Genomic DNA, 15573 nt, shown 5'->3' with positions numbered 1-15573 from the left:
CGTATACTTTATCATGGCTTACAATAGTTGTAGCACTGAGACTACTTAACTCGTATACTTTATCATGGCTTACAATAGTTGTAGCACTGAGACTACTTGACTCCTATACTTTATCATGGCTTACAATAGTTGTAGCGCTAAGACTACTTCACTCGTATACTCTATCATGGTTTACAATAGTTGTAGCGCTAAGACTACTTAACTCGTATACTTTATCATGGTTTACAATAGTTGTAGCGCTAAGACTACTTAACTCGTATACTTCTATCATGTTTTATAATAGTTGTAGCGCTAAGACTACTTAACTCGTATACTTTATCATGGTTTACAATAGTTGTGGCACTGAGACTACTTAACTCCTATACTTCACCATGGCTTACAATAGTTGAAGCACTAAGACTACTTAACTCGTATACTTTATCATGGTTTACAATAGTTGAAGCACTAAGACTACTTAACTCGTATACTTTATCATGGCTTATAATAGTTGTAGCACTGAGACATCTTAACTCCTATACTTTATCATGGCTTACAATAGTTGTAGCGCTAAAACGATTTAACTCCTATACTTTATCATGGCTTACAATAGTTTTAGCGCTAAGACTACTTAACTCGTGTACTTCTATCATGGCTTACAATAGTTGTAGCACTAAGACTACTTAACTCCTATACTTTATCATAGCTTACAATAGTTGTAGCGCTAAAACTACTTAACTCCTATACTTCATCATGGCTTACAATAGTTTTAGCGCTAAGACTACTTAACTCGTGTACTTCTATCATGGCTTACAATAGTTGAAGCACTAAGACTACTTAACTCGTATACTTCTATCATGGCTTACAATAGTTGTAGCACTAAGACGACTTAACTCCTATACTTTATCATGGCTTACAATAGTTTTAGCGCTAAGACTACTTAACTCGTGTACTTCTATCATGGCTTACAATAGTTGTAGCACTAAGACTACTTAACTCGTATACTTCTATCATGGCTTACAATAGTTGTAGCACTAAGACGACTTAACTCGTATACTTTATCATGGCTTACAATAGCACTAAGACGACTTAACTCCTATACTTTATCATGGCTTACAATAGTTTTAGCGCTAAGACTACTTAACTCGTATACTTTTATCATGGCTTACAATAGTTGTAGCACTAAGACGACTTAACTCGTATACTTTATCATGGCTTACAATAGCACTAAGACGACTTAACTCCTATACTTTATCATGGCTTACAATAGTTGTAGCGCTAAGACTACTTAACTCGTGTACTTCTATCATGGCTTACAATAGTTGTAGCGCTAAGACTACTTAACTCGTATACTTCTATCATGGCTTACAATAGTTGTAGCACTAAGACGACTTAACTCCTATACTTTATCATGGCTTACAATAGTTTTAGCGCTAAGACTACCTAACTCGTATACTTCTATCATGGCTTACAATAGTTGTAGCACTATGACGACTTAACTCCTATACTTTATCATGGCTTACAATAGCACCAAGACTACTTTATTCCTATACTTTATCATGGCTTACAATAGCACCAAGACTACTTTATTCCTATACTTTATCATGGCTTACAATAGTCCTGGCGCTGAGACTACTGTAATTACTCCTTTAACATATTGGCCACTGGTTTGTTAGGTCCAGAGTTATATGTCTCCTCTCTGACTGCGGACAAATGACACCGACACCAATCACAGTGAAACCAAGCTTTAGTGCGTATCTGAATCTGTACAGGAATATTTTACAAATATTTACATCTTTCTACAAAAGTATACAAACAAGGTAAGTCTACTAAGCATAAAGTCCATTTAAAGGCGTGTATCACATTGGATACACCGACACAATACATATATAGAAACAATGATGTCAGATGAACACTATCCGAATGCTTGGTGTATACGCTTGTATACACCAAACACGAAATCAGCAAATACAACACCGACTTACAAAAATAGACATTCAAGTGGCTACATTTTTGTTATGTTTGTTCCCTCGACCTGTCAACTCCGGTTATACCGAAATCGGATGTAGCGAACTTTCCGATATAACGAACCCTTTTATAATCCACGAGCAGTGGCGGTAAACGTTATGGTCCCAGTTAACCCCTGTTAATCCGCACTTCCGATTCCAGTGAAATCGCACTGATTGAGAAATATCTGGATTACCGAGTTTAGATTTACGTCCCAATGATTATATACAGACATTTCACACACAAGTTGAAAGGTTGGAATTTCGGATTAACAGTCCAGTAGGGTTTGACTGCATGCCGAATTTATCTTAAAGGTTGCTGGAATTCGTTATTAAGCAGGGTTGAATGAACGCAGGGGCTGATATGATTTGACGTGATGTCTCTTTGAAAAAGGAGGCAACCAGCTGATATAATATTAAAATGATTATCCTTTTTAACAAAGCGAACCAGAATTATCCGATTCCATTATCAGTACTAGATTTGTTGCGGAGCCGAGATCCGCAACATGTTGGTGATCAGTGATTTGTTATGGAATCGGTTTAATCTGCAATGAATGGGATCATGTACGAAAATCTGGAAACAAAAATGAACGAAATGTTGGTAACAATGTAAGTCTCGAATGCGAAACACATTTCCATATACAAGGCTGACGCACATGTTTTGGTTTGACTGGTCGCATTAGAGTAAGCACGTGATCTCCATCACTCTTGTGGCTCCACGATCGAGCGTTTGTTGGAAACCAGGTCCTGTTGCCCTGGAGCTTTGTGTTGAGAAAATAATAAATATAATTTATTTGTTTCAAATTTTAGGACATGTTTTAAAAAAATATTTAATGAATTGACATGTTTTTTATCACGGTATTGTTTTAAACAATGATCAGTTAAGTGTGTTTTGTCAAGGTAATGAGGCAACGAGCTGGTTATGCGTCACTCAGTATTGTTATCATTCGCCATGGTCACACATATAAGTTTAGTGTTCACACATGTTCACTGTTAATTGTTCACACATGTTCACTACAAAAAAGAAACAATTTTTACTGTAAGACAATGTACAAGGTAACAACATAATTGGAACATCAGTGTATTAATCTATATTACGTCACCGGATAGTTTTGTAATATATGGTATTATGTGCCATTGGTCATCGATGCCTTTTAAAAAAAACACGCGTTAAGGGCTGGTCTTTGAGACAGCTTTTCAAATAACAAGATAATTTCTCACGTTTCACTGTTAATATGGCAAGTCATGAGATCCAACATGGAGATAATTACACATTTTAAAACTGTTACACAAAATGTCATATTTCAAGCACATGTCGTCTATTAAATGACAATTGACACATATTGTATCTGAAATTGCCTTACAAAATAAAAAAACAATTCACAAAAAAGATACTACAGGCAGTGATAAAAAAACAGTGTCGGGGGCGATTGGTAACTCCAAAATCGTTAACGCTATACGAAACAACTCCTTATTATGAGGATAAACAAACTTTAGAAATACCTCGAACTGACATTCTTCAGTTGATAATCAGGTTTTCACATGTTCAAATAATGCACGTGCATATCGTGTTGTTTCCGTCCTATTTTCCAAATGAAACAATTTTAATGGTTGGTTCAATTAACACAAACACAATTTCTAAACGCGATTTTCTAAAGTTTGTTTACCGGTAGATCTTTATATTTTGAAATATATTATCATACCTATGAAGTGTAAATTGAATACATTACGAATTTGGATGCTTCACGTAACACATATCACATCGTCGGATACTCTTTACATCATCCGTACGTGTTTAGACCATCAATAATACATCTGGTATTATTCAGTAAATTCACACAAAACACCATGATGTTCTGTCAGGACTCGTCAAAACAGTATCCGTGTGGTACATATACTACATCAGATTACCTCATTTGATTTTTAAACCGTATTTCTCCACACCAAAATTAAATAAAATATAATAAAATCAATCAAAATAAAAGAATAGTTTTCAAACCTTTCCAAAACAGGTAACTAAGATACAGTTTTGAAGAACAAAAGTAATCTGAAATGTCCTTTTTTCATATATAAACTGTATCACCTTCCGACCAGGAATTTTCACACGAACGTCATAAACAGCAACGAACGTTCCAGCAAAAGGATGCATTTAAGATGACGAGTCTGACTGCATGTATCTTCTGAAATGTTGGATGTAAAGTTCCACGTACACATTGGTGATGACTCGCTACCTCTACATGATAACAATGAAACTATACATCTAAGTAGAGATCATTCCATGTCACACAGCTGAGTCACGTGATGGGTTTTATGTTATGGCGTTTTCATTGAACAGATAAAAAATATCAATTTCTCCATCAGCCCACCTAAACAATATATTTCTTTGCAAAACTCCAATAATGTGTAAAATAATTGGAATAGTAATTATAATACTGTTTGTAGTAATTTGCTAGATAAAGATAATAATTATACACTTTAAGTTTTACATGGACAACCTGCCTGCTGAGTGCTTTACGCCCATAATCATAAGCCTGTCGTATATTTTTGTATGCTAAACTCAATTTTCTGTGTATCAGTTGTCTGCCTTTTTGGTAAGGCGTGTAAACCACTTTCACAGCCCCGTTGACACACTTACGCCAAAGGTGGGCCAGTTTTATCAATGTTCTTCTCAACAAGGCTCTACACCTCAAATACGACTGTCGAAGTGCAATTCTGCCAACGTTGTAAACATTTTTCACCATTCTATAAACCGTTAGTCTTACAGTAGGCATACTCTTATTTGAACTCCTTCTACTGCCTGTCCCCCTGTTGCCGTTGCCGTTGCCGTTGCCGTTGCCGTTGCCGTTCCGGTTGTTCCTTATCACAGTTCTTCTGCTGTAGTTGCCGTTTCTGCGATGCATAATGATTGTGCCATTTCTGCTAATAAATGGCTTCGTTTGTGTGTGGCGGCCAAACTTACGGCGAAGTCTGACCGTGATTCCCCCAATGCTTGGCTTGGTGTACTTCCTGGTTGTCGTGGAACGTGTGGGAGTTGTGGGACTGATCTTGGTATTGTAATCCGTTAATCTCTTCGTGTGTCTATTCCTTGACACCATGATGGTAATGAAGAAAGGTGCTTTCATTGTTGTCACCGTAGATGCTTCGAGAGGCTCTTCTGTTTTCTTGATTACACTCTGTTGTGATGTAGAGGCTGTTTCGGCATCCGTCGTTGTCGATGGAGCTGTGGGTTCTGCAGAAAACAGCCAGGATGTAAATGCGCCAACTATACTGCCCTCTGTTGTTTCATCCTGTACAGTAGTGGCTGTCGTGGCTGTTGTAGTTGTGGCGCTTCTTCCTTGAGAAGACGCTGACGTTGGTTGGGACGCTGACGTTGGTTGGGGTGTGGCTGTAGGGGACTTTGTTTCCTCATCTGGAGAGAGAGTTGTCATAGTGTCATATAACCAGGTCATGACAGACTCCATATCGGTACTTAGCGTATTGGTTGTGGCTTCACTGCTTCTTGTTTTGGTCTGAATGTCACTGACAGAAGCCTTTGGTTGTTCAGTAAAACTTTGAGAAGTAGCTTCACTCTGTACATTCCTTTCATCCGGTTCATACCTTGACGTCGCTGTTGTGGATCGCGGGGTTGCACTATGTTCCTTTGCTGATGGCAGTGAGGTCTGGCCTTCACTAACCATGGCATTGGTGTAGAACTCAGATGTATGGTCATCCTTGTTTGTCGTCATTTCTGAAGTCATCGTGGGGAATGTAACATGCCTCGAGGATCCACTATGTGTTGGCTCTTTTGGTTCAGATGTGAAGAGTGACATCCATTTGTCTGTAGTGTCACCTGATTCTCCACTGAACGACTCATTACCTATAAAGTCAGTGGTATCACGTGTTGTACTATCAACATGTTTCACTGGCATGGCTGTTGTGCGTGTGCCAGATGTCAAACTGTCTGTGGTATCGTCAGATGTCCATTTGATTGTGGAATCGCCGGATGTCCATTTCTCTGTCACAGCATCAGGTGTCAGCCTGTCTGTGGTATCACCAGACGCCCATTTCTCTGTCACAGCATCAGGTGTCAATTTATCTGTGGTATCACCAGACGCCCATTTCTCTGTCACAGCATCAGGTGTCAGTGTATCTGTGGTATCACCAGACCCAAATTTCTCTGTCACAGCATCAGGTGTCAGTTTATCTGTGGTATCACCAGACCCAAATTTCTCTGTCACAGCATCAGGTGTCAGTTTATCTGTGGTATCACCAGATGTCCATTTCTCTGTCACAGCATCAGGTGTCAGTTTATCTGTGGTATCACCAGACGCCCATTTCTCTGTCACAGCATCAGGTGTCAGTTTATTTGTGGTATCACCAGACGCCCATTTCTCTGTCACAGCATCAGGTGTCAGTGTATCTGTGGTATCACCAGACGCCCATTTCTCTGTCACAGCATCAGGTGTCAGTTTATCTGTGGTATCACCAGACGCCCATTTCTCTGTCACAGCATCAGGTGTCAGTTTATCTGTGGTATCACCAGACCCCCATTTCTCTGTCACAGCATCAGGTGTCAGTGTATCTGTGGTATCACCAGACGCCCATTTTTCTGTCACAGCATCAGGTGTCAGTTTATCTGTGGTATCACCAGACCCCCATTTCTCTGTCACAGCATCAGGTGTCAGTTTATTTGTGGTATCACCAGACGCCCATTTCTCTGTCACAGCATCAGGTGTCAGTGTATCAGTGGTATCACCAGACGCCCATTTCTCTGTCACAGCATCAGGTGTCAATGTATCTGTGGTATCACCAGACGCCCATTTCTCTGTCACAGCATCAGGTGTCAGTGTATCTGTGGTATCACCAGACGCCCATTTCTCTGTCACAGCATCAGGTGTCAATGTATCTGTGGTATCACCAGACGCCCATTTCTCTGTCACAGCATCAGGTGTCAGCCTGTCTGTGGTATCACCAGACGCCCATTTCTCTGTCACAGCATCAGGTGTCAGTTTATCTGTGGTATCACCAGACGCCCATTTCTCTGTCACAGCATCAGGTGTCAGCCTGTCTGTGGTATCACCAGACGCCAATTTCTCTGTCACAGCATCAGGTGTCAGTTTATCTGTGGTATCACCAGACGCCCATTTCTCTGTCACAGCATCAGGTGTCAGTTTATCTGTGGTATCACCAGACGCCCATTTCTCTGTCACAGCATCAGGTGTCAGTTTATCTGTGGTATCACCAGACGCCCATTTCTCTGTCACAGCATCAGGTGTCAATTTATCTGTGGTATCACCAGACGCCCATTTCTCTGTCACAGCATCAGGTGTCAGTTTATCTGTGGTATCACCAGACGCCCATTTCTCTGTCACAGCATCAGGTGTAAGTGTATCTGTGGTATCACCAGACGCCCATTTCTCTGTCACAGCATCAGGTGTCAATTTATCTGTGGTATCACCAGACGCCCATTTCTCTGTCACAGCATCAGGTATCCGTTTATCTGTGGTATCACCAGACGCCCATTTCTCTGTCACAGTATCTGGTATCAGTATATCTGTGATATCACTGGATGTCCATTTCTCTGTCACAGCAGTTATCGTATAACCTGAATCCAAAATGTTATCAACACCCATTGTTGTTGAATCATAAGTTCTTCTCGTGTGGGATGTCACTGGATCCTGTGTACTACTAAACTTGTCTTCCCATTCCTTTCTTTCCCACAATTTTGTTCGTTTCTCTGGATGTTCAGTAGTTGCATCCGGAATGGTACTTCTTGCCACAGCAACTGTGCTAACAAGCTCTTGTGTGACAGTTGTTGATGTGTCATCGCTGGAAGGTGTGGCAGTGTCACTCATACCACTTGTTTCATACTTGGTCGTTCCGCTGGAAACTTCATCTTCCGGCGTTGGACTTGTTCCCAGAGGAATTATCCCGATAGGTTCCTGTGTGATTGAATTAATTATTTCATCACCAGATGAAGTAAGGGGTACCTCTGTAAAGTCAACGGCACTCTCAGTTGATATTTTGTTTTTGTTAGTGAAAGTAGTTATATCACTAATGCCACTGGTTCCGTGTTCTGTAGTTATACTGGATACTTTGTCACTAGGAGCAATTGTCACAGGTGATAAGGTGACATTATCATGTTTTGAGGTAAACCAAGATGTAGAAAGGCCATGAGGTATCGTCGATTCAGTGACATCTTTACCATCAGTAACAAGCCTATATTGTCCATCAATGTCTGGAGAATAGCTCTTTTCATCTACTGAAAACACCAAGCTGTCCGTTGTATTTTGAGGCAGTATTCCTGCCGTCACTGGACTTGTTGTTTCTGGTGTTGCACCACTTGAAGTCTCTCCTCCTGAAAATGTTATCATTTCCTCGGTTATTGCTGATTCCTCATCGGGTAGTGTTGCAGTTTGGACAGTGTCTGTGGTCACGGTTGGAATGGACAGGCTTTCGTCTACAGCTGTCGTTTGTTCTCCCGAAAACATCAGCATTTTCTCTGTCACACCTGATCCTTCATCTCCTGAAGTTGTCATTTCTCCTGCCTGGGAGGTAGATATTGTGGCAGGACTAGTAGTCTCCGTTGTTGTTGTGCTTCCCGTTTCATCTCCTGAGGCTGTAAACATATCTTCAGTTATGCCGGAGAAGTCTTCAGTCACTGTTTGTTTGTCGTCTGGTGCAAAAGTGGTGACAGTCACTGGACTTGTTGTTTCTGGTGTTGCACCACTTGAAGTCTCTTCTCCTGAAGATGTTATCATTTCCTCTGTTATTGCTGATCCCTCATCGGGTAGTGTTGCAGTTTGGACAGTGTCTGTGGTCACGGTTGGAATGGACAGGCTTTCGTCTACAGCTGTCGTTTGTTCTCCCGAAAACGTCAGCATTTCCTCTGTCACACCTGATCCTTCATCTCCTGAAGTTGTCATTTCTTCTGCCTGGGAGGTAGACATTGTAGCAGGACTAGTAGTCTCTGCCGTTGTTGTGCTTCCCGTTTCATCTCCTGAGGCTGTAAACATATCTTCAGTTATGCTGGAGAAGTCTTCAGTCACTGTTTGTTTGTCGTGTGGTGCAAAAGTGGTAACAGTCACTGGACTTGTTGTTTCTGGTGTTGCACCACTTGAAGTCTCTTCTCCTGAAGATGTTATCATTTCCTCGGTTATTGCCGATCCCTCATCGGGTAGTGTTGCAGTTTGGACAGTGTCTGTGGTCACGGTTGGAATGGACAGGCTTTCGTCTACAGCTGTCGTTTGTTCTCCCGAAAACGTCAGCATTTTCTCTGTCACACCTGATCCTTCATCTCCTGAACTTGTCATTTCTCCTGCCTGGGAGGTAGATATTGTGGCAGGACTAGTAGTCTCCGCTGTTGTTGTGCTTCCCGTTTCATCTCCTGAGGCTGTAAACATATCTTCAGTTATGCCGGAGAAGTCTTCAGTCACTGTTTGTTTGTCGTCTGGTGCTAGAGTGGTGACAGTCACTGGACTTGTTGTTTCTGGTGTTGCACCACTTGAAGTCTCTTCTCCTGAAGATGTTATCATTTCCTCTGTTATTGCTGATCCATCATCGGGTAGTGTTGCAGTTTGGACAGTGTCTGTGGTCACGGTTGGAATGGACAGGCTTTTGTCTACAGCTGTCGTTTGTTCTCCCGAAAACGTCAGCATTTCCTCTGTCACACCTGATCCTTCATCTCCTGAAGTTGTCATTTCTTCTGCCTGGGAGGTAGACATTGTAGCAGGACTAGTAGTCTCTGCCGTTGTTGTGCTTCCCGTTTCATCTCCTGAGGCTGTAAACATATCTTCAGTTATGCCGGAGAAGTCTTCAGTCACTGTTTGTTTGTCGTCTGGTGCAAAAGTGGTGACAGTCACAGGACTTGTTGTTTCTGGTGTTGCACCACTTGAAGTCTCTTCTCCTGAAGATGTTATCATTTCCTCGGTTATTGCCGATCCCTCATCGGGTAGTGTTGCAGTTTGGACAGTGTCTGTGGTCACGGTTGGAATGGACAGGCTTTCGTCTACAGCTGTCGTTTGTTCTCCCGAAAACGTCAGCATTTTCTCTGTCACACCTGATCCTTCATCTCCTGAACTTGTCATTTCTCCTGCCTGGGCGGTAGACATTGTTTCAGGACTAGTAGTCTCTGCTGTTGTTGTGCTTCCCGTTTCATCTCCTGAGGCTGTAAACATATCTTCAGTTATGCCGGAGAAGTCTTCAGTCACTGTTTGTTTGTCGTGTGGTGCAAAAGTGGTGACAGTCACTGGACTTGTTGTTTCTGGTGTTGCACCACTTGAAGTCTCTTCTCCTGAAGATGTTATCATTTCCTCTGTTATTGCTGATCCCTCATCGGGTAGTGTTGCAGTTTGGACAGTGTCTGTGGTCACGGTTGGAATGGACAGGCTTTTGTCTACAGCTGTCGTTTGTTCTCCCGAAAACGTCAGCATTTCCTCTGTCACACCTGATCCTTCATCTCCTGAACTTGTCATTTCTTCTGCCTGGGAGGTAGATATTGTGGCAGGACTAGTAGTCTCTGCTGTTGTTGTGCTTCCCGTTTCATCTCCTGAGGCTGTAAACATATCTTCAGTTATGCCGGAGAAGTCTTCAGTCACTGTTTGTTTGTCGTGTGGTGCAAAAGTGGTGACAGTCACTGGACTTGTTGTTTCTGGTGTTGCACCACTTGAAGTCTCTTCTCCTGAAGATGTTATTATTTCCTCGGTTATTGCTGATCCCTCATCGGGTAGTGCTGCAGTTTGGACAGTGTCTGTGGTCACGGTTGGAATGGACAGGCTTTCGTCTACAACTGTCGTTTGTTCTCCCGAAAACGTCAGCATTTCCTCTGTCACACCTGATCCTTCATCTCCTGAACTTGTCATTTCTCCTGCCTGGGCGGTAGACATTGTTTCAGGACTAGTAGTCTCTGCTGTTGTTGTGCTTCCCGTTTCATCTCCTGAGGCTGTAAACATATCTTCAGTTATGCCGGAGAAGTCTTCAGTCACTGTTTGTTTGTCGTGTGGTGCAAAAGTGGTGACAGTCACTGGACTTGTTGTTTCTGGTGTTGCACCACTTGAAGTCTCTTCTCCTGAAGATGTTATCATTTCCTCGGTTATTGCTGATCCCTCATCGGGTAGTGCTGCAGTTTGGACAGTGTCTGTGGTCACGGTTGGAATGGACAGGCTTTCGTCTGCAGCTGTCGTTTGTTCTCCCGAAAACGTCAGCATTTCCTCTGTCACACCTGATCCTTCATCTCCTGAACTTGTCATTTCTCCTGCCTGGGCGGTAGACATTGTTTCAGGACTATTAGTCTCTGCTGTTGTTGTGCTTCCCGTTTCATCTCCTGAGGCTGTAAACATATCTTCAGTTATGCCGGAGAAGTCTTCAGTCACTGTTTGTTTGTCGTGTGGTGCAAAAGTGGTGACAGTCACTGGACTTGTTGTTTCTGGTGTTGCACCACTTGAAGTCTCTTCTCCTGAAGATGTTATCATTTCCTCTGTTATTGCTGATCCCTCATCGGGTAGTGTTGCAGTTTGGACAGTGTCTGTGGTAACGGTTGGAATGGATTGGCTTTCGTCTGCAGCTGTCGTTTGTTCTCCCGAAAACGTCAGCATTTCCTCTGTCACACCTGATCCTTCATCTCCTGAACTTGTCATTTCCTCTGCCTGGGAGGTAGACATTGTTTCAGGACTAGTAGTCTCTGCTGTTGTTGTGCTTCCCGGTTCATCTCCTGAGGCTGTAAACATATCTTCAGTTATGCCGGAGAAGTCTTCAGTCACTGTTTGTTTGTCGTCTGGTGCAAAAGTGGTGACAGTCACTGGACTTGTTGTTTCTGGTGTTGCACCACTTGAAGTCTCTTCTCCTGAAGATGTTATCATTTCCTCGGTTATTGCTGATCCATCATCGGGTAGTGTTGCAGTTTGGACAGTGTCTGTGGTCACGGTTGGAATGGACAGGCTTTCGTCTACAGCAGTTGTTTGTTCTCCCGAAAACGTCAGCATTTCCTCTGTCACACCTGATCCTTCATCTCCTGAACTTGTCATTTCTTCTGCCTGGGAGGTAGACATTGTAACAGGACTATTAGTCTCTGCTGTTGTTGTGCTTCCCGTTTCATCTCCTGAGGCTGTAAACATATCTTCAGTTATGCCGGAGAAGTCTTCAGTCACTGTTTGTTTGTCGTCTGGTGCAAAAGTGGTGACAGTCACTGGACTTGTTGTTTCTGGTGTTGCACCACTTGAAGTCTCTTCTCCTGAAGATGTTATCATTTCCTCGGTTATTGCTGATCGCTCATCGGGTAGTGTTGCAGTTTGGACAGTGTCTGTGGTCACGGTTGGAATGGACAGGCTTTCGTCTGCAGCTGTTGTTTGTTCTCCCGAAAACGTCAGCATTTCCTCTGTCACACCTGATCCTTCATCTCCTGAACTTGTCATTTCCTCTGCCTGGGAGGTAGACATTGTTTCAGGACTAGTAGTCTCTGCTGTTGTTGTGCTTCCCGTTTCATCTCCTGAGGCTGTAAACATATCTTCAGTTATGCCGGAGAAGTCTTCAGTCACTGTTTGTTTGTCGTCTGGTGCTAGAGTGGTGACAGTCACTGGACTTGTTGTTTCTGGTGTTGCACCACTTGAAGTCTCTTCTCCTGAAGATGTTATCATTTCCTCTGTTATTGCTGATCCCTCATCGGCTTGTGTTGCAGTTTGGACAGTGTCTGTGGTCACGGTTGGAATGGACAGGCTTTCGTCTACAACTGTCGTTTGTTCTCCCGAAAACGTCAGCATTTCCTCTGTCACACCTGATCCTTCATCTCCTGAACTTGTCATTTCTCCTGCCTGGGCGGTAGACATTGTTTCAGGACTATTAGTCTCTGCTGTTGTTGTGCTTCCCGTTTCATCTCCTGAGGCTGTAAACATATCTTCAGTTATGCCGGAGAAGTCTTCAGTCACTGTTTGTTTGTCGTGTGGTGCAAAAGTGGTGACAGTCACTGGACTTGTTGTTTCTGGTGTTGCACCACTTGAAGTCTCTTCTCCTGAAGATGTTATCATTTCCTCTGTTATTGCTGATCCCTCATCGGGTAGTGTTGCAGTTTGGACAGTGTCTGTGGTAACGGTTGGAATGGATTGGCTTTCGTCTGCAGCTGTCGTTTGTTCTCCCGAAAACGTCAGCATTTCCTCTGTCACACCTGATCCTTCATCTCCTGAACTTGTCATTTCTCCTGCCTGGGAGGTAGACATTGTAGCAGGACTAGTAGTCTCTGCTGTTGTTGTGCTTCCCGTTTCATCTCCTGAGGCTGTAAACATATCTTCAGTTATGCCGGAGAAGTCTTCAGTCACTGTTTGTTTGTCGTCTGGTGCAAAAGTGGTGACAGTCACTGGACTTGTTGTTTCTGGTGTTGCACCACTTGAAGTCTCTTCTCCTGAAGATGTTATCATTTCCTCGGTTATTGCTGATCCATCATCGGGTAGTGTTGCAGTTTGGACAGTGTCTGTGGTCACGGTTGGAATGGACAGGCTTTCGTCTACAGCAGTTGTTTGTTCTCCCGAAAACGTCAGCATTTCCTCTGTCACACCTGATCCTTCATCTCCTGAACTTGTCATTTCTTCTGCCTGGGAGGTAGACATTGTAACAGGACTATTAGTCTCTGCTGTTGTTGTGCTTCCCGTTTCATCTCCTGAGGCTGTAAACATATCTTCAGTTATGCCGGAGAAGTCTTCAGTCACTGTTTGTTTGTCGTGTGGTGCAAAAGTGGTGACAGTCACTGGACTTGTTGTTTCTGGTGTTGCACCACTTGAAGTCTCTTCTCCTGAAGATGTTATCATTTCCTCGGTTATTGCTGATCGCTCATCGGGTAGTGTTGCAGTTTGGACAGTGTCTGTGGTCACGGTTGGAATGGACAGGCTTTCGTCTGCAGCTGTTGTTTGTTCTCCCGAAAACGTCAGCATTTCCTCTGTCACACCTGATCCTTCATCTCCTGAACTTGTCATTTCCTCTGCCTGGGAGGTAGACATTGGAGCAGGACTAGTAGTCTCTGCTGTTGTTGTGCTTCCCGTTTCATCTCCTGAGGCTGTAAACATATCTTCAGTTATGCCGGAGAAGTCTTCAGTCACTGTTTGTTTGTCGTCTGGTGCTAGAGTGGTGACAGTCACTGGACTTGTTGTTTCTGGTGTTGCACCACTTGAAGTCTCTTCTCCTGAAGATGTTATCATTTCCTCTGTTATTGCTGATCCCTCATCGGCTTGTGTTGCAGTTTGGACAGTGTCTGTGGTCACGGTTGGAATGGACAGGCTTTCCTCTGCAGCTGTCGTTTGTTCTCCCGAAAACGTCAGCATTTCCTCTGTCACACCTGATCCTTCATCTCCTGAAGTTGTCATTTCTCCTGCCTGGGCGGTAGACATTGTAGCAGGACTAGTAGTCTCTGCTGTTGTTGTGCTTCCCGTTTCATCTCCTGAGGCTGTAAACATATCTTCAGTTATGCCGGAGAAGTCTTCAGTCACTGTTTGTTTGTCGTCTGGTGCTAGAGTGGTGACCGTCACTGGACTTGTTGTTTCTGGTGTTGCACCACTTGAAGTCTCTTCTCCTGAAGATGTTATCATTTCCTCGGTTATTGCTGATCCCTCATCGGGTAGTGTTGCAGTTTGGACAGTGTCTGTGGTCACGGTTGGAATGGACAGGCTTTCCTCTACAGCTGTCGTTTGTTCTCCCGAAAACGTCAGCATTTCCTCTGTCACACCTGATCCTTCATCTCCTGAACTTGTCATTTCTTCTGCCTGGGAGGTAGACATTGTAGCAGGACTAGTAGTCTCTGCTGTTGTTGTGCTTCCCGTTTCATCTCCTGAGGCTGTAAACATATCTTCAGTTATGCCGGAGAAGTCTTCAGTCACTGTTTGTTTGTCGTGTGGTGCAAAAGTGGTGACAGTCACTGGACTTGTTGTTTCTGGTGTTGCACCACTTGAAGTCTCTTCTCCTGAAGATGTTATCATTTCCCCGGTTACTGCTGATCCCTCATCGGGTAGTGTTGCAGTTTGGACAGTGTCTGTGGTCACGGTTGGAATGGACAGGCTTTCGTCTGCAGCTGTTGTTTGTCCTCCCGAAAACGTCAGCATTTCCTCTGTCACACCTGATCCTTCATCTCCTGAACTTGTCATTTCTTCTGCCTGGGAGGTAGACATTGTAGCAGGACTAGTAGTCTCTGCTGTTGTTGTGCTTCCCGTTTCATCTCCTGAGGCTGTAAACATATCTTCAGTTATGCCGGAGAAGTCTTCAGTCACTGTTTGTTTGTCGTCTGGTGCTAGAGTGGTGACAATCACTGGACTTGTTGTTTCTGGTGTTGCACCACTTGAAGTCTCTTCTCCTGAAGATGTTATCATTTCCTCTGTTATTGCTGATCCCTCATCGGGTAGTGCTGCAGTTTGGAAAGTGTCTGTGGTCACGGTTGGAATGGACAGGCTTTCGTCTACAGCTGTCGTTTGTTCTCCCGAAAACGTCAGCATTTCCTCTGTCACACCTGATCCTTCATCTCCTGAACTTGTCATTTCTCCTGCCTGGGCGGTAGACATTGTGGCAGGACTATTAGTCTCTGCTGTTGTTGTGCTTCCCGTTTCATCTCCTGAGGCTGTAAACATATCTTCAGTTATGCCGG

The 15573-nt window shown here is 43.4% G+C and overlaps 2 protein-coding genes across 2 annotated transcripts in view; both read right to left on the bottom strand.

The window, feature by feature from the left end:
* Window positions 1-1705: 1705 nt before the first annotated feature.
* LOC124125879 (mucin-17-like) lies at window positions 1706-15466 on the bottom strand. Its single transcript, XM_048393054.1, has one exon. The coding sequence runs from the start codon at window positions 15464-15466 to the stop codon at window positions 4349-4351; it is 11118 nt and encodes a 3705-aa protein (XP_048249011.1). The 3' UTR covers window positions 1706-4348.
* LOC125378149 overlaps window positions 15463-15573 on the bottom strand; it is a 39373-nt gene continuing 39262 nt past the window's right edge. The window contains exon 3 of the mRNA XM_048393053.1: window positions 15463-15546. Coding sequence (XP_048249010.1) covers window positions 15463-15546 — 84 coding nt within the window. The remainder of the gene's footprint in view (window positions 15547-15573) is intronic.

The sequence above is a fragment of the Haliotis rufescens genome, unplaced genomic scaffold (assembly GCF_023055435.1).
Source record: "Haliotis rufescens isolate VD_foot unplaced genomic scaffold, xgHalRufe1.0.p SCAF_111, whole genome shotgun sequence".
Taxonomy (NCBI): Eukaryota; Metazoa; Mollusca; class Gastropoda; order Lepetellida; family Haliotidae; genus Haliotis; species Haliotis rufescens.
The sequence above is the reverse complement of the archived record's forward strand: the minus strand, read 5'-3'. Positions and strand labels throughout refer to the sequence as shown.

Excerpts from the sequence above, each read along its gene's own strand:
- LOC124125879 (XM_048393054.1), bottom strand. The coding sequence starts at position 15,466 with ATGACAAGTTCAGGAGATGAAGGATCAGGTGTGACAGAGGAAATGCTG.